The following is a 24,493-nucleotide window of genomic DNA, read 5'->3' as shown; positions in this document are numbered from 1 at the left end:
CTTTTCTGGAATCTAGAGCCTTTGTAGTCCTTCTGTAGCCATTTCAGCAAGTATAACAAATTAATTCTTGAAGTTCTTATCCTAATCTGGTCTAAAGCAGCCTTGCTGCAGACACAACCAAAAGACAGGTGCTCAAGAGTTTACCAGCAGCCTAGCTCTCTATTTTAACATTCTACGCTAGAATTGGCTTACACAGTATGATGGTAATTTGGTACTTTGTTGTGGTCTGAGCTCACGATCGAATTTGGAGCCTAATCCTTTTTAGGTGGAATTTTAATGACCATGGTTAAGCCATATTTAGTGTCCTTTGAAAGCTCTGTTAAGCCATATTTAGTGTCATTTAAAATTATTAATAGCTTCATTGAGCATTCCTATGTTTATTTCAGATTGTTTATGTGCTGTGGTGGTTTGATACTTTAAACTTTGAACATTGATTTTGTTTGCAGCAACTATATTTTCTTATGGACAGAGAAGAAGTGGCAAGACATATACAATGGGAGGAATTATAGAAAAAGCTGTAACAGATATTTACAACCATATAATGAATGTAAGGTTCTGATCATAGAAAGTAAAAGCTCAGTTTAAGCTTAGTATGTTTCGTCCTATAGTTGATATGTCAAGCTAATCGCTTGTCCCATGATTACAGACCCCGGAAAGAGAATTCACTAGCAGGATTTCTGGACTAGAAATCTATAACAAGAATGTCAGAGATCTTCTCAATTCTGAATCTGGTCGCACCCTTAAGCTAGAATCTAGGACCGGTTAGTGTGCTGGAGGGGAGAGATTGGTTTCTATGCACAAAACAGCTAAGTTGGGTCCACATAAGCTAGAAATTCTCATTTGTTTTGAAAATAGTAACTCGCCCCTTCCCAAAACTGTAACAGAAATACAAAAACATGAAAACAAATGCATACACGCCCCAGTGTAATTCGTAAATAACATACATGACAGTTAAATAGGCAAAGGCCCCCTACTTGGTATGTGCTACACTGCTATATGAATCTTTGAGTGCCCAACTCCTTTCTTACATGAGCTGATGATTGTATCTACTCAATTTTTCATTTCTTCTTTTCTTTGTTACTCGCAAATAGAATGTGGCATGATTATGATAAAAGTTTACAAACTATTGTGTACAAGTGTTTTCGATATGTTCTATGTCTTCTTTATTACTATGTTTTCCTTCACATGGTTCTCCCTTCTCTTGTTTTCTTGTAAGTATATTCTTTGTTTGATACATCTGATGTTATTTTATGGTTCCCCTGAGTCAGATTTCTAATTTTGCTACCTTGATGTTGGAGAAGAAGGAAAAGGAGAGACTAAATTGTACTGTGGAAGAGTACAATGATAAACGAAGGATTTGAAAGCGAGAAGTTCTGAAAGCATCTGTAAGTGACTGATCTACTAGCAGGTAGGGGAATTGAGTATTTCAGCATAATCCAGATAAGAGGCTTAGATGACTAACTATTTGATAGTAGAGTATTTCAGCATAATCCAGATAAGAGGCTTAGTGACTGATGTTATGTTTATACTCATTCAGAACATGTGTCTCACATTTCTAACTTCCTTCACTATTTTATACTACGTAATAATAAATGTAACCTTTTTTGTCAGTCAGTGGATTTGAAAAAGTTAGTCTCACTTTAGCGCTTTACTCACATCAACACATGATACACTGATGCTTCAAATCATGTATTTACCAAAAACTGATCACTCAGGCAATACACAAAAGTCGTATTATACCCAACAGTTGAAGAAACTATATAATGGTCTGCTACATTCAACCCCCCACCCCGGCCTGTCTTTGAATTTGACTTGTACCACACAAGATATAGCAGGCAACACACCACAACCACCTAGAATAGATAGCGGCATAGTGCCAGGACAGATGATCTTTCCTTTGACTTCTTTCTCCTTCTTCTTTTTCTTGAGAATCTTTCCAGATGATCCTTGACGGAGATAAGACATAATTTTTGCAATTTGGTCCAGCACAGAACCATCAACACTTACGGTAACCATTTCCTGCACAAGCAATTATCACATTCATATGAAAGTTTACGCTCAAATATGAACAAAATATAGGCAGATTACCAACCTCGGGTACTGGACAGTCAACTTTACTTCTATGAAACGTAGTTGGGATATCATGAGAATAAACATTGTCCTGCCATGCATAAGAAGTAGCTTTGAGTACATCCAATTTATAAACAATCAGTCAGGACAACATTTATCTTCCTCGAAGCAATCCTATACATACAATCTGGACCCGTCAAAGTTGTTACATTGGATCACGCTTTTAATCAATCTACCAGTCAGCACAAATAGCTTTACATCCACCCCATCAGGATAAAGAAATGAAAAATAGAGGTTTCTGTAATTTGTGGATTCTTAGGCAAAAATCAAATAGTTCGCAAAAAAAAGGGAGTATACTATAAATTATAGTAAATTTATACATAATATGTCTAAGAGTCAAAAGATATATAGCTATATTAAATAGATAATGTTTTATATGATTTCCAGTGAGATCATACAAAACAAAGATCGGAAAGTATACTGAAATGATTAAAAAAGATCCTTGGAGGATAGTCTTCCAGGTGTTAAGTAAAAATCAGTCTGCTAATTATATTATGATATAGAATCAGAAATAATAACTGAAACTTCTTGACAGACTAGAAACTTTCTTATACAAAAGAATCATAGATAAACACCAGATCTAAAAAAGAACAAGCCTGTGACAGCAGCATAAAGCTTGTTTCATTTACCATATACTATTATTAAAGAATGATGATGGTAATGAGAGCACCGCTTATAGTCCTATCCAAGTTTATATAACATCAGCTTGGTGTCTAAATGAGGTATTCCACACAAACTGATAAAAGTACAATAACACTTATCCAACAACTTACCATGTCAAAAATAAATGACATTCGCCCAGGAAGAAACATCTCATTAGCTGGTAATTTGTTACTCCCTCCGTTCCTAAATACGTGTACACTTTAGACATGTACACGGTAATTAATAAAATTGAATGGTGTGTAAGAGGTAATGATTGAGAATGTTTTTTTTTTGGAAAGGAAAAGTAGATAATTGTTTATTGATAAAGTATAAATAAAAGTGGAGGTGGTGATTGAAAAATGGGAAAAGTGTAGAATGTGTAAGAAAAGGTAATAATGATGTATAGAAAAGTGAGAAAAATGTATGGAAAAGTGGAAAAAGTGTATAGAAAAGTGGGAAAGGTGTATGTCCAAAACGGAAAGTGGACACATAAAATGGAACGCCATAAATGGAAACTGGACACGTATTTAGGAACGGAGGGAGTATGACTTACTACATATATTGCATGACGAGTGCATGAGTCGCATGACACATCCTTATTGGTTTCAACGTTTTGTAGTTTCATTCACACTTTAAACTGTTGTTGTGCTGCAACAGGATATAAAATTAAAGGCAAATTTGTCAAAAACTACCTAATAAAATTAAGGGTGATGATAAAGGTCGCAAGTTGCGACAACATTTAGTTGTCGCAATCTTACGTGTCGCAGTTTAATTGGTACATATAGGCGACACGTAGGCTATGAGTCATAATAATATTTTTACTATCAATGCAATATTTTTACTATGAAAATATGTAAATAAGGTAGTCGATATAAATAAGGAAATAAATTAGAATATTAAGATTTTCCTAGTTTTTTTTGAAACATTTAAAGTAGGATATATAAACTAAATATTTTATTTTTCAATTTAAATAATGACACATAAGCATGCCATGTAATCATTGTGACACGGCTTAAAGGTCGCATGTTGCGACCTTTATCATTTTCGTAAAATTAATTATTTGAAAAAAACTACCTTATAAAAAAAATGTTGCAATTAACTACCTTATAAAAAATTTATGTTGTAAGGCCCTGTTCTTTAGAGCTGAACTAAACTGAACTGAAGTGAACTGAATGCTCCTGAACTGAACTGCCAAATAAATCCTGAAACTGAAATTAAGCCAAAAAGAACAGGGCCTAAGATACTACATTTTCTCGAATTAAACGTTTGATCGATATTCCGGGATTGACTTTACCATATATATGTCACGTGCCATTTAATTACGTCTTTCCCGTTAGATGTCGCGTAAGATGCACCTAGTAAATTCAACGTCGTAATTTTGAATTAATGCTCATAATCCGGTCAAAGGTAGTATCCTACAACATAACATTTTTATAAGGTAGTTTTTCGCAAAAATCATATTTTATAGGGTAGTTTTTGACAAATTTGCCAAAATTAAACTAGATAAGAGTTTACTCAAGTACAGAATTTTTTTAAAAAAAAGAGAAGAAATAAAAATTGAAAGAATTTTAAAAATAAAAAAAAAGTAAACATAAAAAAAAAAAAAAAAAAAGAGAATCAGAAACATTGAAGTTGTATAAGTGACATGAAGTCATGAATGTATATCTCTCCCTCCAGTCGGCACTGGGTACCTGGCAACTCCGAGAATCAGCCATTTGAAACAAAACATTTAATGGGAAAGGTGTGAATTTTGGCCTTGAGGTCCTCAGCATAAAACCAAGGTCTCCACATAATGTGCACTCTAACAAAATCCTTAGATTTCCTCAAATGCTGTACGTGTCTACTTGATGGGTTGTAATGTTGTAAGACATGAGTTGTTCATTTACGAACTAAATTTTCATTTAGGAGATTCTACTTTAGATGCCTACACAGTACACCACAGAATTTCTATTTCAAATGTACAGCTTTTAAAGATCGAACTTGTAGGCGACGACAAGTAAATGAGTAAACTTGAATGGTTTATCTATTATCATAACTGAAGGCAGCCATTTTATATCATTATTCACTAGAAGGGACTAATCTGATACAAAAACCACTATAGCCTTCCGGACAAAGGGACACCCATTATACTTGCAGTTCCAAATTTACCAAAAATTCAACAGCTGTTTGCAATAACAAGATATAGTAAAATGTTTGTATCCTTATAAATATTTCATATGGCAGTTGAGTGGCAAGGTATCACTTCCTACAAGCCCATTGATGATATTCCTTATACTTCCCAAAGTTCCCGTTCACTAAGATAATCAAGTCAAGGATCTCAGCCAGAAGGGCTTCTCTGCAAGTCTTTCCAAGGCAGAAAAAACCTACAGACTACAGTCATCTTAAGCCTTACGGTACTGTCCATTTTAGAAAACTAAAGTTTGATGAATATTGACAGTTCCAGTTCATTACCTTTATCTATATCTCAAAAAATTGGATTTAAATCAAAACTATATAACAGGGAAAACCAATTAGTACAGGTTGCAGATACAAATTTCAGTCCATGACTTGAGTAGCCCATCATACCAAAAAGATAACTCCGGACAGATAAGCATAGAGTATATCTTACATTATCAGTAAAAAAAAAAAAAGGTACAAGCATCAACAGAAGTTCCATACTAACTACCAGTGAGAGATACATACTTGTTATAAATAAAATGATATAACAACCGAAATATATAAGAATATTTTACCTACAAGGCATTTAGCCAGTCCTAGCATTCTGTTTACAATAGACCTACAAAGTACAATACCCCCTATTTTTTTTGACACGGAAACAACTGTCCAAAAGAAGCATCACCGATTCACCTCCTACCGGCAACAACTACGAACTCTGACTTGTTCTAAGAAGCTTCACTGCCAAAGGAAAATTATGCTAGTGTTTTATTTCAAAATGTTTCAATACGGATATACGTACACAAAGAAATACTATAGTACTAGTACTCCGTAATAGAGAAAGTAATGCCAAAACAAGCAAGAAACCTACGCCAAGCTCTCCACATAAGTATCCACAAAATTGATTCTATATTTTCTCACCCGTCGTATTTTATGATCGAGTTATAATGTTATAAGACATTGGTTCATCAAATTTGTTGTATACTACAATGAATCTACTTGTATTCTCATCAAATAAAAGCTTCTTATATGATGTCCGTCTTCTGGGGAATAAATAATGGAATTGCCTCTTATATAACAATTCCCCACAGAATAATCCATACCCATCTGAATTAGAACCTCCTGAAAACCATACACTCCATGGGTTGTCGTTTTCCGACGTCATAACCCAAATGAAGCTACTCTGCTTCGAAATACCAAACACTGCCAATGATTCGCCTTGGATAAACAGATTCATTACCATTTCGGGATCTTCAGCAACCGGCAATTTCACATACCTGAAACCTTCCACACCAAAGTCGAACGAAAGAACATGTGTCAACTGACTTTGGTCTTTTTTATCGGACACAAGCCAGTGTGCAGCTCCGTCATGAGAGTAATAATCACACACGTGTCCGTACTTTACATAACAATACATAGATTGCAAAGATATAACAGGAAAATCAATCATAACAGTTTTGCGATGATCACCAACTGAATAAACCGAAAACGTCGTCGAACTTGTGGAAGGAAATTCAAAGGCAATCACTTTATATTGATTACTGGAAGGGACAAATCCAATAATAACAACGTCTTTACGGCCCAGGCCCGGACAAGAGGGAAGTACAATAGATTTTTGTGTAGATGGGTTCCATAGCTTTATCAAATAAAGCATACTATTATTAATCTTATTCCACGTATAATCTTTAAGCAAGACCAATCTATTACAGTTTCCAAGAATCTTAAATAATTTGCTCTTTTGCCCAAGTTGTGTAGTTGTCGTCAAATTATCTCTTAGACGAACTCGGATTTTATCGTATCCCCAGAAGTCCGAAGTCATGACAAGTAAGTGATTCTTGTCTATATTATTCTTAAAAAGAGTAAGATGCATCGAAAGGAAATCAGGCTCATCGATCATAGAACACCAGGATCTACAAACAGCCCTGAATCTTAATAGGGTTTTCACCGCCAGCCTCGCTAGTACCTCTTTCCATAACTCCGGTGGTAAATATAGCTCCGGTGGTAAAACCTTAGATTTCGACAAATTATTGTGCCGCCTTTTCGATTTCGTTTTCCCCATATCGACAAGGGAGTTGGGATCGATGAGGTTGAGGTTCAGAGAAGAGAGAGCAAACAGAGAATGAATTAGGTTTACGGAGTATATACATAAACACCCTAGAAAACTAATTGATTTAATTTAATGGATTTAATAACCCTGACAAAATTGTTATATTAATGATTCAAAGTAACGATTATTAGTAACTCAAAGTTGTTAAGGTTGTTTTCTATTTTCTAGTGGCAGTAATTAGGTTGTTTACTTAGTCTAAGGAATAATTAAGCATATTCTTATCTAGGTAGTAGTTACTCCCTCCATTCATAAATGATCTTCCTATTTGGTGTTTGGGGTGGAAAATAAGAAAAGTAGAATCTTGTAATGATTGGGTGTAAGAATAATGATTGGGTGTAAGAGAAAATAATAAATAAATAAAGAAATGAAAGAGAGAGAAGATAATTTTTCTTAAAATAATAAAAAATCATAAAAGTGGGGTTGGGTGGATGAATGGGAAAATGTGAATGAATTAAATAAGGGATGGTGAGGAAATTTATGGTAAAAAGTAATGTCCAAAAATAGAAACAGAAGATCAAATAGAAACGACATTTATAGAAACAGGAAGATAAAAAAGAAATGGAGGGAGTACTATTTAATCATATTTGAATCATTTGCACCAAAGTACCAAACACAAGCATAACGGATTCTATCATTCTAGTTAATGTTTATAAGTAATCCAAATTATGAGCTTGAGCTTGACAAAGATTAATGTCTTGCTACCAACAGCTTGTAAAAACAAAACAACAATGAATCTAAGCTAATAAAATCTCAAAGTTTTTCTACTGAAACAAGATACTACAGCAGAAGAATTTGGCGCACTTTGTTCCTAGGGGTTGTGACAAATTAAAGCATATTAGCGGATCTTGATTTGCAATAATACGAAAAATAACATGGTCTACTAAGTTAGTAGAGCCACTTAATCATGAAGTCCTAGCTCAAGTAGAATTCTGAGTGCTTGTTTCTTGACAAGTTTACCATAAACACCTCTTCCTAATTTCATTGCCCTTTCCATTTCTCCAAATCCACACCCACTTTTCTTCAATTTCCTAACAAGCACTTTAAGAACCCTTTCATCACTCCCAACTACTTCAACTAAGCTATCCACAATCACCTCCAATGCCGGTATCTTTCTTCCCCACCGCCTTATGGTTTTCTCTGATTCATATGCCTCTGAGAATGCTTTCCAAAATGATGCTCGAAAGTAGCCTTTCTCTTTTCCTCTCATTACCCATCTTCTCATACACTCCTCCAATCGAAAAATGGCACAACCAACATCTTGTCCTCGTTCCAACCCTTTCTCAATGTCTCCAATCTCAGGCTTTGACTGCATTTCTTCTTCATATTTACATCTCTTACACTCACATTGAAAGCCCCATGTTTTCGCCATTTCTCTCCTCTTATTAAATGGAGAAAGAACATCATAGTAAGCAAATGTGATCTCTTCCCCTGCCTTCACCACTCTAGAAGCAACAACAACAACATAATCACCAATGTGCAAACGCCTTGCATTTGGACTACAAGAATGGTTTATCAAACAAGGTAGCAACCATAAGCCTACACCATAATAATCACTGTTTTTCCCTACAACTTTGCTTGAAACCGCCTCTTCTACAAGCGAATTCACATCAAGTATACTCAAAACCTTGTCTACATCAACATTTTTATCAACATAACTCTTTCCTTGAGTTTCAGGCTTAAAGAGACTAATATCTGGCACTTCAAGATCATCCTCATTTTCTCCAATCGATAATGTACTAATCAAATGACTGATTTTCGGACATTTCTTGGCGGATTCATTAACCTTATCAATGAAATTCTTCCACATAACCAATTGAGCATTTTCACCCAAAACCCCATTACTACATTTTGGCAGTATACACCTTTCAGTAGCAACAGCTTTAGTAACCAAAATCAAACTTCCAACTTCAATATTTTTAGTACAAAACAAACCTCTTCCACTAATTTCAGACCTTTTAATCTCAACATTCCCGAAATATTCACCAAGTTCAGGACATACCCCAGAAAACCCACTAGAAACCCAATCAGAAACATCAAAATTACCAGTTCTTGACAAATAATCAAGCTTCTTACATTTCTCAATTAACCCATTTAACACTTCTAAATTCCCGTTACAATTTGATTCAACAACCAAAGCAGCCTTAAAACAATCCAAGCCCATAGAATATCTGTTGAGGTTGAGCATTATTTTACCTTTACAGACAAGGGTTTTGAAATGTGTGCTGTCAATTTGAAGTGCTTCATCACAATCTTTTAAGGCTTCCTCGAAATCCCGTAACCGGAGTCTAGCTTCGGCTCGATTCGAGAGCGATAAACAGAGGGATTTCTGTAGTTTTGAGAGGTCAGATTGATTGTATGTATTGGAGATTTGTTGTTGGCAAAGAGATATGAATTTGGAGTAAGTTTTGATTGATTCATTCCAATCTTCTCTGAGAAGTTGTTCTGTGGCTTTAGATCTGAGATGCTGTAGTGCTGTTTCTTCTTCCATTTCTGATTTTTTGTGGAGATTCTGATTCTATCTGGGTTTTTTTTCCTCAATTTGAATTGGAATTGAATATAACGGTCATCTTCAAATTGTTCTGGTTCTTTTTTTTTCCTTAAAAATAAATGTGATTGGTTTTTGTAACGGCTACCCAAATGAAACCTTTACAAAAAAAAAAAATACGGAATAGTAATTCTGAAGACTTTTACACCACTTTTGAATATCAGCGCGTCTCCTGTGAGATCCGTCACACCATCAACTTGATGGTGTGACGAGCGCAAAACCAATAGCGTACCTCACCTAAAACTATATAAAAAAAAAAGTAAACATATCTAAACTATAGAAGTAACATACCTAAACTAAAAAATTACCTCCTCTAAAATTATATATAAAAAAGTAACATGTCTAAACTATAGAAGTAACATACCTAAACTAAAAATGTACCTCCCCTAAAACTATTCCGTATAAAAAAAAGTAACATGTCTAAACTATAGAAGTAACATACCTAAACTAAAAAAAATACCTCCTCTAAAATTATTTTTAAAGAAAAGTAACATATCTAAACTATTGAAGTAATACATAAACTAAAAAGGTACCTCCCCTAAAACTAATCCGTATAAAAAAAGTAACATGTCAAACTATAGAAGTAACATACCTAAACTAAAAATGTACCTCCCCTAAAACTATTCCGTATAAAAAAAAGTAACATGTCTAAACTATAGAAGTAACATACCTAAACTAAAAAAAATACCTCCTCTAAAATTATTTTTAAAGAAAAGTAACATGTCTAAACTATAGAAGTAACATACCTAACCTAAGAAGGTATCTCCCCTAAAACTACTACGTATAAAAAAAGTAACATGTATAAACTATAGAAGTAACATATCTAAACTAAAAAAAATACCTCCTCTAAAATTATATAAAAAAAGTAACATGTCTAAACTATAGAAGTAACATACCTAAACTAAGAAGGTATCTCCCCTAAAACTACTCCGTATAAAAAAAAGTAACATGTATAAACTATAGAAGTAACATACCTAAACTAAAAAAAGTACCTCCTCTAAAAAAAAAAAAAAAAAAAGGTAACATGTCTAAACTATAGAATTAACATACCTAAATTCGCAAGTGTGAACTGGTCTCACCATTAGTTGATGGTGAGGACAGTCTCATATAAGAATTTGGGTTTGAATATAACTAGCTTTTGGCCCGTTCTACGCACGGGCTATATTTTAAGAAACTCAATTTTAAAAAATGGTAAATTGATATATCAAAATATTAAAGGTATAAGTGTATAATACTTCACTAAAAACTTTCACTAATAATTTTGATAGTACGTAGACATACTAAAATTCTCAAGATATATTGGGTGGAAGCATTACTTTTATGGAATATATTATGAGCTCCCCAATACCACAAATACATTCTTAGTTTAGGATTATACTCCCTTTGTCCCTTAATACTCGACCCGATTTGACTTTTTGCACTATTCACATAATTCACTTTGACCCTATTTTATTTCTAGTATATGAAAACAAATGTTAGTGTATAATATATTGTTGCCTTCATCTTAATATATATTTTTAAAATATTAATATTTTTATAAGTTTTTATAATATGTAGTTAAAGAAATTGGTGGTCAAAGTTGTGCATTGGTAAGCGTGTCCGGTCAAAACAGGTCGAGTATTAAGGGACGGAGGGAATATCTTTTTATCCAAGGGGTTTTAAAAAATGAGAATAAGAGAAATATGCTAGTACGGAGTAACTAAGTTAAGCATATGTATTCTTTGAATTAAACCAAAGAAATCAACAAATCTTCAATATGCTAAGAAATTCACCATTGTTGTTTGTTGGATTAAAAACTATGTTTCAGTTGCCAAGTATATATAAAGTTTCGCACCCTATCCTTTGCATCACAATCAAGAAAAATACCCAAAAGGAAAATGACCTAAGAATTAAGAGTTGTGATCAAGAATGACACGTGATATGTCAAAATTCTGGAAAATATCAAAGACTAAACCATTTTTTTAAAACTCGAAATTATGCTTATGGAGTTGGGGGTGTGGTAGTAGTAGATGTCATACAGATTTCAAAACAAAAATGCATCCATGTTTGTCGGTCTTTAAGTTGTTTGTAAAAGAACTTGAAATATGATGACGCTTGAAGCAAGTCAGGCAACGGGATGCAAAGAAGATGCACCGTTGATTTAAATGGGCTAAAAAATTGAATATAATGATAGCTTTAACTAATACCAACCTCATTACAAGAAATATTTTTCCAAAAAACAATGGGGTGGACATATTAGAAGTTCATAACATAATTTTAACTTCCATCCACCTATAGAAAAATAATAAAATTCTTCAAAATGAAGAAATTTAGCAAAATAAGTCAGAGTGGAATATCGGTCTATAAAAAATGGTAAACATGTAGGTTTAATAAATAGTCAAATTCATTAACCAGAGAATTATAACCATATGAAACGTTTCTCATTCTTGATTCACCATAACCGCCAATGTATTCTTCAATGTCTCTAATTAAATTGTTCTAAACGGTGGTAAACTAATATTGGAAAGCGAAGGATGAAAGGTTGAGGTGACTTATTATGTTTTAAATGAAGAATTGATTATGTATTCTTGGCAACATGTCTTCTAAATGGTCATGATTATGTGTCCGCCACGTGTCTTCAAAATAGTGTTGCTTACGTGTCGTAAAAAGGAAGTTGGGTTTCTTTTTTAAATACTAGGTATTGATTAATAAATGATTGTTCTAGCTTTTGTCAAAAAAGAAAAAAACATAATAATACTGAGCATATAGTTAATCATTACTATTCCGTTTTATAACTGTTAATATTCACTCTTTGATGGAATTAATTTTTCAATTTCAATGCTCCTACAAGGTAGAAATTTTTATTCGAGGAATCCTACAAGCACTACGCCAGAAAATGCTTTTAATAGCGCTTATTTTTGCTTTTTACAGCGCTTTTCGAAGCGCTGTTGATGGCTCCGCTATTAAAAGTAAAATGTACTTTTAATAGCGCTTTTTAAAAGCGCTATTAAAAGTACCCTTAGGAAAATTCAAAATTTTCTTTTATAGCACAATATAAGCGCTATTAAAGGTGTGCTATTAAATGTTTGCCGCCAACTTTTAAATTATTTTCTAATAGCGGATGTATATGAAGCGCTATTAAAGTGATTTGTTTTTTTTTAAAATTACAATTTCGTTGGCTGCATATTTCATTCTACCGCACAAAATAACTACACATAATTCAAAATTATCATACATTGAAGAGGATAATAAAAAAGAAATTGAATATTAATTTTCAATCCTGAACGAAAATAATGTTACAATTGTCACCCTAATAAAAATGATTACATAGATATGTTCTAAAATAAGACCACAAACATTAAACTAGGCAAAATACATTAATTAACATAGTTGTATGTTTGTTGGTCCGTTTAAGGTAACCTAGCTAATATACAATTGTTGAACAACATGAAGCACCCGTTGAGTTCTTACTTCGTCAATATACTCTTTGTCTCCCCTAGTCAAAACACTTCCTGCACATTTTTTGCACATTTTTTCCATATAATGATTCCAGTATTCCCCTAACTCATATAAGTAGGTGAAAACCAATAGCACATAACTTACAATTTACCTATTGTGTGAGTCTTAATGACATCAAAGTAGGCGACAATGAGATCGATTTGAGTCGATCATCTGACATCTTTTCCTCCAATTAATTCTAATAAGAATATCTTCAACACAAATTTCAAGTGGTTGATTCTGATCTTTGTATTTCATGAATGTTTAAGCCATTGGTCTTCGTTGACTTTTGATTTAGTATCACTCCTATCTTGAACGTCCTGAAGTTGATTAAGAGAAATTTCAAAACACAGAATTAAAATTCAGGAGTTGGCAACTTAATGTTAAATCACTTCATTAGAAGGACCTCGAATGAGAGATGTCTTAAACATGAAAAAGAAAATATCCAGAAAGCATCAAGGACTCACTATTCGAAGGACCTTTGATCCTCTTCACTACTACTGTAGTTTTTGAGCACTAACCCTTATTACTACAATTCTATAATGCTAACCTAAATGAAACTGAAAGTATTAAAATAAAGCCGGTGCAGTATTAAAAAGACAGATGATATTTCAGACAATGTAAATCATGCCAATATTTCCACTAAATCCCTTAACCCTCATTCCTCATAGAGTTGCGATAAAAAGTATCACACTCATCAGCAACATCAGTCTGTTTCAAGTTTTTGATTATCACTACAGACGAATTAAGAACAATAGTCTCAATTCAGAACCAGGACTCAACTGACTAGCATCAACGTGTGCACGAATTTGGATAATTAAGAACTTCTGCAGGTTTTTAAGTATGCAAGACTAGTTAAGTAGTCAGGTAGTATCTAAATATGGGTCTTTATGCTTTTCTTTATCATTTCTTCTAGCTCTACCATTTTTTCACTGCTTCACTTGCTACCCTTTCATGTTTAAACAAGTTAGTTTCCGGAACTGTTGATTACGTAATCAACAGTTCCAGAAACTAACTTGTTTAAACATCAAAGGGTAGCAAGTGAAGTAGTGAAAAAATGGTAGAGCTAGAAGAAATGATAAAGAAAAGCATAAAGACCCATATTTTACCTTGTCGAGTTTTGGGAAAGCGCCAAGAGGATGCAAATCACAGTTAATAAAGAGAAGGAAAGAACCTGCCAGAATGCTGGAACAATCCAAGCATTGCCCATGCTCGTTGTATGCATCATTTTCCTTAAACTATAACTGCATACAAAATATTAAGGAATTATTTGAAAGTTAAATGTAAAGAAGCAGATAATTTGTGAGAACAGAAAAGTAACAAAAACATCCAATTTAGCATATATAGAAGTTGCAATTTCTATGTACCTCATAGCTTATCCAACCAACAGACAAAATAATAGCTACTACCAAAGCATTAGTGAACTTCCGGTAGATATCCAATTTACCCATCATCCGACGAGCCTGAATGAAACAGCAAAATATTAGATGGCTATGAGCCTATGATTCAGAGTATCTTACATCATAGATTGTTGAATAAGGAAAACATGTTTAACCCCAAATTTATACAATGAACTTTATACGGTTCAAACAGGCTATTTGCAATTGCAAGTCAATATCCATACATACTCCTAAGACAAAAGAAAATATGGCCCCCCGATCTATTTTTGGAGTTACATTTCTATGTTGTGCAATGATTTCCACTGTTTTGTGTATAATGTCATCACAAACAAACATATACTTTCGAAGTTGCATTTTTCTGTTGTGCATCTAATACTAATATTTCTCCTAAACCAGTGTTCATTTTGGTAAGCTAATTTTTGAGCTCCTACGTAGGAACCGAGAAAATTTGCTGGATAGAGTAGTTGTTCTGTACACTTGTAGTCTATTTCTCTGTTGATCTCCCAACCTTTTGAAAAATGGAAGACAATTAAATTCAAAGATGCTTATTTAGATGTTCAGTACTCATAAAACCACTGGAACAAGATGATATTTTGCTCATTTTATGACTAGCATCTGAATAAGCATCTTTGAATTGTAATTTTCTTCTAGTTTTTAGAACACTCTCTCAAACAATATTTTAGAAGGTCTCACAAGCAACACTACAAAGCTAATCAGATTCAGTAGTAAACAATGGCATACAATTTATTGTTTTCTTTCAAGTTATTTACGAGATTCTTGAGAATGCTGATAAAGGGAGTTGCTCCAATATCGAGTCCAATAAGTAAACAATGGCATACAATTTATAATTCTGTGATGGACATATGGTCCTTTGATGATTATATGTGGAAAGCTGCAAAAGAACATAAATGAAAGAACATATCAACATATTGATTTCAGAACGACTCTTTTCTACGACTCTTTGATGCTTTTCTTGTTGAATTAACTGACCATTTGCAAATGCAAAGGAAAGTTTTGTGTAGAAACATATTATTAATATAATTCTGAAGGCTGTGCTCATACCTTGGTGCATGGTTGTATATCGAAGTCATTCATTTGTTTGGTTTCGATTCTCATGAGCCTCCCTTTTGCAGGATAACTGGTTGTAGGTTCACAGGTCTGCATTTAATTGCAATAGCATTGCAGATCTGAGATACCATAGTGACATGAAAGCTCATTTCATTGCGTTCAATTCTCTTCTTCCACCCAACCAACAACACTTTGCTCGTTTAAAACTACTATTGACATTGGACTGAACTCTAAAGGCAACATTCTAAGTCTAAGCCACATGTTAATTATCTTAATCAGTAAGACTATAGAAAATTCTGGCAAAAAATCCCAAATTAGTACACATAATACAAATTATATTAAAGCAAGTTCCAAAAAATTTCAATAAGTAACGCTACAATGAAAACACGTTTTGATGCTATTCAAGCATACTGCTTCTTGAGAACCTAAATAATCAAATTAAAACATTAGCAGGCAGTTGAATCCAGTAAAAACTAGTATAACCAATGAACAATTAACAACCCATTCGAGCAAAATAAACAATACAGTAATATAAAGCATCCTTTAACTTCTAAATTCAACAAAAAAACTAGCAGTATTAAGTAAGCCATATAAAATAAAATTATCAATACAGACCTGCAGATCAAGTAAACACTGTTATCCTTTGATTTCTCCGAGTAGCGCAAATCAAACTATATCACCCCAAATGTCGAGTAACCCAATTATGTGAAAACCTAAGATCTAAACCTAAGTCAGAAATCTATTTAGAAAAACCAAGATTGAAACTTGTGAATTATACAAAAGAACCAAAATTTGAGAAAATTGAAGAAACTCATACCCATAAAAAACCAAAATCGAAACCCTAATCAAGAAATTACAGCGCCACAATCGCCAACATCACCGTCCACAACACCATTGTCGCTGAACTGTTTCCATAGACGGCAAAACATCAAGGACGACAGGGGAGGAGATGCTAAGAGGACATGCTAAGAGGAGAGAGGGGTTTTCGTTGATTTGAGGAGTGGGGGGGGGTTTGGGTTTGGAGAATTAGAGCACAACTTTAATCTAAACAAATTTTCCTTTTTTTAAAAACCCAAATAAAGGCTTTCTTGGGCGGTTTTTTTATATTTTTATTTTTAAAGGGTTTAATAGCGTTTTATTTGAAACCGCTATAATAGAAAGTACATATCACAACGCTTATTTTAAAAGCGCTATTAAATGCCTTATTTGATATCTTTGACAGCGAAATGGGTAAAACCGCTATTAAAAAAACGCTATAAAAGCATATTTCTGTAGTAGTGAAGGTAGAATTGTACTAGATAAGAGTGAGAAAAATTAAGGTTATCCTAAATTGAAATGTTAGGAATCTACGTGGTGTCGATTTCTGATAGGCTGTCGTACACCCGTCAAAAATAAAATCCCAGCGAAACCTCCTAACAATGCAGTAGGGTAAGCAGGGTCGAATCCACAGAGAGATGGCTATTTAAATCTAGCTTTCAAGGTATGGCGAAACTAACAATGTCACGAAATTTAGGATTGAATGTTTAAACTAAAATAAATAGAAAAATAAACTAAAAGATCTAGGGCAACGGTTCACCATGTTCATAGTTCAAAATCAATCAAAACATCATCAACAACTCAAATATTCAAATTATCTAGAGCACAAGTTAATCCTACGGTCGGGTCTTAACACTCTCAATTCAACATATGCAGTACGATCGCTAACATAATCAAGAATTGCTAGTTGTAGGTAAGCCTCTAAAATTCGATCTTTCGATTCTAAATTCTATTAGCATGATTTAATCACACAATTGATCAGATTGCAAAGATTAACAATATAAACATAATCAACTAGAAATATCAATGAATAATCAAACCATCAACAATAATAATAAGGATTCATAATATAAACATGGATTCCCAAACCCTAGAAAGCAAACTACTCAATCATGAAACGAACAATGAAAATCAAATCTAAGAATGAAAACATAATTAAAAGCAATAAATAAAATAAAAAGGAAAATCAATAATACCTCAAAGAATTACATTAATGGAGTTTGTAGAAAAACTATAGTTCATGAAAAAGAAAAGAGAGAAAAAAGAACGTGAATTAGAAATCTAGGAGAATTGAAACCTAAAGGAAAAATAAAGCATGAGGGAAATAAATTAATTCCCTTAAGTATTTATAGTTTCTCTTTTCTAAAACAAAATAAATAAATAAATAAATAAGGAAATAAAAAAAGAAGTCGTCAATGATTGGTCGATGGAACGATGACGTGGCGATAAAATCCGAGCACGACCAAGTTGGACGGACAAGAGGATAATATGCCGCGAAATATGGCAGGGAGGGATCTTGGCGAGCCATCCCTCGCTGGCCCGATGAAGCATGTAAAAGCATAAGCAAGGCAGAGGCAGCGAGGGATCTCGCGCACCATCCCTCGTTGGCCTGGTGAAGTGTATAGCAAAGCAAAGCAACGAAGCAATGAGGCAGCGAGGGATCTCGCGCACCATCCCTCGCTGGCGTCGAGCCATCCCTCGCTGGTGTCGAGCCATCCCTCGCTGGGAACTGTTGTGCTCGTGAAGATGGTGGGCGTAGCGTTGCCGCAACAGCATCGTCACTTTTGTTTTCGCCATAACTCTTGATCCAGAGGTCCTCTAAGGCCGTGTGACCCATCGCTGGAAAGCTCTTTCAGTCTACTTTCTAACCCAATCAAAATCGTCTCGTTCCGATCAGTAGAACTTGAGATATTATCAAAAGAGTGAACGCTTGTCAGTTTTGATGCTTAGAAAAGTAGCGTTTAGCTTCGTTGTTGACTCGAAATTTATCCCAAGAGGCATGTAATGATCCTCGAGTCAACATATCGTTCTTTTATCGTTCAAACCAACCCTAAACACTCGAATGCAACCAAATGACCATAGAATCACCTGAAATATTAAGGAAAACACAAACGACGCGTAATAGAGTACAATAGCGACAAATTATGCAAAAACGACCTTAAATGCAAATAAAACGTGACGAATGCCTAGAAATGCAACCTAAATGCGCCTAAAATACCCTATAAAAATGTGATTCATCAATTTCGATCTCAATGTTTAGAATGGGTACCTAACTAACTTAGTTAAGTGCAAGATTGGGATCTAAGTTTTCGCATAAATCAATTGGGACCTAAGGTTAACAATCCGGCAAGTTAACCCAAATTTAACTCACCAGATCAAAAAAAAAAAAAAAAACTTAGGTCCTTTACTCAATAATTCCAATAACATAGGTCCTTGTTTGTATACTTATAAGTTTAGGACTTTGTATATTTGCCGAATTTAGGACTTTGAAGTATTTAATTATTCTTGACATTTTCTGACAAACCTTCGACAATGGCAATCAATGGAGATTTGTGGGAGTAATAAATTATGTTTACTTGTGTACTTTTGGAGAGTTGTTGTTGTAAGTGTGTGAAAGTGGTTGAACGAATTTATTCAATTATATTAATAACTTAAATGATTTTTTTTTTGACGGAGAAGAACAATTTCATTAATAATCAGCCATACTCCATTCATTTTATATTTATTCAATTATATTAATAACTTAAATGATTTTTTTTTTGACGGGGAAGAACAATTTCATTAATAATCAGCCATACGGCATCTACAATAATAAAATAGATCTGCATACCACAGATTAAAAGAAAATACATAACTGTTACAATCAAAACAATTACTATTCTGTGAGTCTTGGGACCCTGACTGCTTCTTCTTTTTCTGTTGCTTTTTTAGTTGACGAAGGGTCTTTCCAAGATCGGGATCGGGAGGAACCAAGGTGCCCGTTCTGGCAGACCTGGGCATAAACAACAACGAAAGAAAACGCAGTGAGATTTGCCTCAATTGGAACTGAGAGTTCCAATGAGACAATGGAAACAGTTCAAATAATCAAACTAAAACTAATAGAATATAGCCGTCTCCCCGGCAACGGCGCCAAAAACTTGATGAGTTAAAAAGTGATACCGCAAGTGCACGGTGTCTGTTGTTAGCAGATACTTAGCAAATACGGGTCGATCCCACAGGGAGACAAGTTCTATTAGTTTTTGCCCAATTATACGAACTATTTCAATAACGAAAGTTGAGTTTGAGTATTAACTACTAAAGCTAAAGCAATAATAAAAATGCGTAATTTATCAATGAATTAAAGGTCTAGGGCGTCTGTTCGGTTCACCATGCTTATGCCAATCCAATAACACAATTCAATTCGACAACGAATAAACTAGGCCGAGTAATTAAAGTACATGCTAATCCTACGGTCGGGTCTTAACACTTTCAATTCAACATATGCAGTACAATCGCTAACATAATCAGAATTGCCAATTGTACAAAGCCTCTAAAAACACGATCTTTCAATTCTAATTCCTATTAGCTAGATAATTAATCCATGAAATTGGCCGATAACATGAATCAACGATTAAGAACAAATCAATTGGAATTACTCAATCATAATCTATAAATTAACGAACTTTAATGCATAACGATTATGGTATAAACATGGCTTCCCTTACTTAGCCCTAGAAAAAGACTACTCGCTCATAATTAATTTAACAATCATGAAACGAATAATAATAATGGAATTCATAATCAACGAACGAATTAATCTAAGGAACGAAAAATAATAAATTTGAATTAGAGAAAAAGAAATTATGAAATTACCTTAGATTGATGAATGAATGAATTCAGAAAAGCGTTCGACAATAAAAATAGAAAAATAAAAATAAACGTTCAAAGAATTCTAAGGAAGAAAAATAACATAAGATAAGAGCCCTAGGAATATAATTCCCTTCAATATTTATAGGCTTCCTACTTCTGAAATAATAATAAATAAATAAATGAGAAAATAAAAATAGAAGTCGTCAACGATTGGTCGATGGCATGAGAGACATACACAATATGGATTCGTCGGCCTGGACGCACTGTGGGCGCAGCACTTCGCTGTGGGCAAGCCAACAACTGCTTAGTGAAGCGTGAGTGAGATGTGGGCGCAGCAACCCTTGCTGTGGGCGCAGCACTTCTTGCTGTGGGCGCAGCACTTGGCTGTGGGCGGAGCACTTCGCTGTGAGCATGGCAGACGATGTTTAGTGAAGCGACGGGGTGCTGCGGGCTGGGTGCGGCCACAAAGCTCTAGATATGAGCATAAAGCACTTCGATGTGGCCACATTGCACGATTCAAGTACGATGTTGCGACGATGCTTCCCACATTACCAAGATTTTATGGCGAGCATCAGAAACTAGCTTCATGTCATCCAAAATAACGAATTGCCTCGATGGCCGAATAAATCAAGCTAAGTGAACCGGAACTTTCGCAAATCATTTCCGAAAACTTCGTTTTCCGATCAAACACGACGTTTTCAATACGAACCATCCGATAGCCATTCTACCCACCTCTAAATCTCCAGAAACATCCAAATGATTGTAAAATCACCTGAAATATCAAAGAAAACACAAACGGAGCGTAATAGAGTACGATAACGACGACTTATGCAATAATGACTCTAAATGCAACTAAAATGAGAGGAATGCCTAGAAATGCAACCTAAATGAGCCTAAAATACCCTATATAAATATGATTCATCAAATTCCCCCAAGCTAAACTGTTGCTTGTCCCCAAGCAACACTAGACCGAATACAGAGAAATGAGACGCACATGACTTTCATTGAACCTGAACAAACCTACTCAACTCTCGGGCAAACAATCAAACAAAGTTATTAAGACAGAAATTTAGCTCGGATACAAATAGAACCACAAAGCATCATGATCCACAGTTGAAACAACCAAGCTTAGCCACAAACCGTTCTTAATCAAGCTAGTCGTCGCCGCATACCTTGTAGAATATGAATATATGATGCAACGCGGGGTAAGATGACAATAGCAAGAAACAATTTTCTCATTCACAAAACAAACATGCCGATCAAGAGGTCTTTATATTAAGCTTGTAATGGGGCTAGGTGAAAAGGAAGGGTAGGATATAATTTGGGGAAAAGTGAGAGTAAGGTCCAACTTGGGGAGCAAATGTGAACTATATGCGTCGGCGTGATAATGCCGAAAATCCAACTCCATCGAACCATGAAACCCGAACAATCAACCAAGTTATATATAACCAAGGGGAAAAAAAACATAATATAATGTCAATTTCTTTGTTCAATCCCCTTTCCTTGCCTTCAAACTATATACAAAAAACGAAAAACATATTTTTGATTTTTCTTTGAAATTTCTATTTTTTTTTTCTTTTTTTTTTCTTTTTTCTTTTTTTTTTTCTTTTTTCTTTTCTTTTTTCTTTTCTTTTTTTTGAAAATGAAACTAAAGAATGAAAATCGAAAGTACATAAATAAATCTAATGCTAACTGTTACAAGCTTGGGTGCCGACAATAATATACATCATTTCCGAACCACAAATCCAAACATAGCCTCGAACCACGAACTATTGACTTAGTGTGCCAATCAATCAACATCAACGAAACCATTACGAACACCGAAGCTCCCCCAAGCTAGACTCGGGACAAGTAACCAACGGGGCTAATAGGGCTCAATTTGTGGAGTTAAAACAATAAACGGACAAGGCTACAACATGGGTATGAAAGGCAGGAACTGATGTTTCTAAATTCGTCTGAAGGCTTCCTAAGAGAATGGCCTCTGTCATACACGGCATGCGTGAGTTGCAACTAAACTACTAATGAATCTCAAGCCAAAATCATACGATAACAGGTCACATCAATCACACAAACACATAGTAAGGTGACCTACAAGATAATTGGCTAGCTATTCTTGATACGAGACCAACATCTTACCGCATACCATTCAATTGGTTCACACAATGCCAAGCAGTTATCATTGTATAGCACAACCGACTGAATTTCAGAATCATAGCTAAGTTCAAGAGAAGCTCCAAAGAGTCAAAAAGAGTCCGATCATGGTTTGAAAGTCAAATTCACTATGCAGGGTATAAGGAAATATGAATGCAATGCAAGTAAAGAAAAACAACTAAACTAATCAATAATACTAGGAAAGCAGTACATTTTTTTCGTTGCACGTAAACTCCCACCCCTAGTGGACGGTACAAAGCGTACAACACCTACAGAAAAAAACAACAATAAAACTATACTAGAAAGCAATAAAGATAGATATATCCCTCCCCCAAGCTAGAATGATGCAGTGTCCCCACTGCACAAAACACGACAGTAAAACCAAAGTGAGGGGAAGAGAAAACTTACAACTTCACCGATCAGGGGCACCAAACCCGGTGCCATTGAGTACCGAACCCCTTGTTCCAGCTTTTGGACTAGCATCAACTGCATCTCCAGGATCATCATCACCTGCAAACCTTTTCAAGCCAAGTGCATTATTTGAAAGATTTCTAGAACTGGAATGAGGCAACTTAGCAATAGAGGTATTCAAAGAACAAGACACTTCTTGCATTGGACTTTTCATTACATGAGACAGGTTAAAGGCCACCTTGTCATCTCCTATAGTCAAGGTTGAAGGAAATAATGCCCTTGGTCCAAGTATGCATTCTATGATAAGTCTAATAAATGCGGTTCAGTATTAATTAACAAGTTAATAATTCAGTGAGATCAAGTGAGCTGAATGCCTAGCTAGAGGCCGCTTCAGTTCAAGTGGAATTAATGATATTAATCCACAACTTACTCTTGACTGAACCCGTAGGGTCACACAAATAGTACGTAAACGGATCAAGTATTTAATGGCATTAAATACTCCATCTATGAATATTCGGAATCGACGGATCTTGGTTTCAGTGGGAGCTGGGATCGTCACAGGCAAGAAATGAATACTCCGGAAACGATGATATTACCGGAAACGGAAATATGGATCGTATCGGAAATATAAATATTATCCAAGTCGTAGATGTTGCCGGAAACGGAAACATGGTACGTATCGGAAAATATTATCGGAAATGGAAATATTGCCAGAATCGGAAATATTGCCGGAAACGGAAATATTGTCAGAATCGGAAATATTATCGGAATCGGAAAATAATTCCGGAAACGGAAATATTAAATATTTGTTCGAAACGGAAATTAATTCCGGAATCGGAAATATTAAATATTGTTCGTATCGGAAATGAATTCCGGAATCGGAAATTTAATCGGAAGCGTATCGTACGAATAAGCATCGGACGAGGCGTGCCGGACGAGGGCCCAGCACGAAGCCAGGCCATCGCCCAGCAAGCCAAGCGCGCCACACGAACAGCCAAGGCCACGCCAGGCCCAGCGCAAGGCCAGGCCCAGCAGGTCGTGGCAGCGCGCAGGAGCTACGTGGGCTTGTAGCTCGCGTAGGCCTCGCTGCGTGGGCTGCTGCTCGCACGCACGCGCATGGGCGGCCCATCGTGGCTGCCATGTGTGTGTGCGTAAGTGTTTGTGTTCATGCACGATTCCTAAAACATGCAGAGTTCGGTTAATGATTAAATTCCTAATTCTATTTGATAAATTAATTAATTAGAGTTCTTGTAGGATTCTAGGTTTAATTAATTTGTATCTGAATAGGATTCCAATTCCCTTTCCATATCCCTATAAATATGTGGCCTAGGTTCACAATTTATAAAGAGTTTCAAAGTATTCAAAGTGAGTTTTTGAGAGAAAAATTCAATCACACATCTTGCTCAAAAGTGCCGAAAATTCTAGTACCTTAAGGGCGATTCTAGTTGGTCAATCTTAAGGCGGATCCGGACGTGATGTGGACTATCTACGGAGGGACGACACTTGGAGTCCTAAAGACTTGTTCTTGTTCGGTTCGGGCGCAGCTAGGGAGGGCACGCAACAAAGAGTATGCATCTAAATTATGCTATATGATTATGTGTAAATAATATGTATTCCTGGGTTAATGGTTGTTTCCGCATGATTTATGTAATATCATATGTATCATAACCTAACAGTGGTATCACGAGCCCCTTATTATTTTCATAATCTAATTTGCATGAACATGGTTAAATATTACAAATT

The 24,493-nt window shown here is 35.0% G+C and overlaps 2 protein-coding genes across 2 annotated transcripts; both read right to left on the bottom strand.

The window, feature by feature from the left end:
- Positions 1–5,857: 5,857 nt before the first annotated feature.
- Positions 5,858–6,985, bottom strand: LOC130463415 (putative F-box protein At3g16210). The gene has a single exon (XM_056832545.1). It carries the CDS (start codon positions 6,983–6,985, stop codon positions 5,858–5,860), a length of 1,128 nt encoding a protein of 375 aa, XP_056688523.1.
- A 652-nt stretch (positions 6,986–7,637) lies between these two features.
- Positions 7,638–9,654, bottom strand: LOC110793154 (methyltransferase FGSG_00040). Its single transcript, XM_021997991.2, has one exon. The coding sequence runs from the start codon at positions 9,519–9,521 to the stop codon at positions 7,932–7,934; it is 1,590 nt and encodes a 529-aa protein (XP_021853683.1). The 5' UTR covers positions 9,522–9,654; the 3' UTR covers positions 7,638–7,931.
- Positions 9,655–24,493: the final 14,839 nt, after the last annotated feature.

The sequence above is a fragment of the Spinacia oleracea genome, chromosome 6 (assembly GCF_020520425.1).
Source record: "Spinacia oleracea cultivar Varoflay chromosome 6, BTI_SOV_V1, whole genome shotgun sequence".
Classification (NCBI taxonomy): Eukaryota; Viridiplantae; Streptophyta; class Magnoliopsida; order Caryophyllales; family Amaranthaceae; genus Spinacia; species Spinacia oleracea.
Note: the sequence above shows the minus strand (reverse complement) of the source record. Positions and strands in the feature narration are given on the sequence as shown.

What these genes read in the sequence shown, in the direction of transcription:
- LOC130463415 (XM_056832545.1), bottom strand. Translation starts at nt 6,985, where the DNA reads ATGGGGAAAACGAAATCGAAAAGGCGGCACAATAATTTGTCGAAATCT.
- LOC110793154 (XM_021997991.2), bottom strand. Translation starts at nt 9,521, where the DNA reads ATGGAAGAAGAAACAGCACTACAGCATCTCAGATCTAAAGCCACAGAA.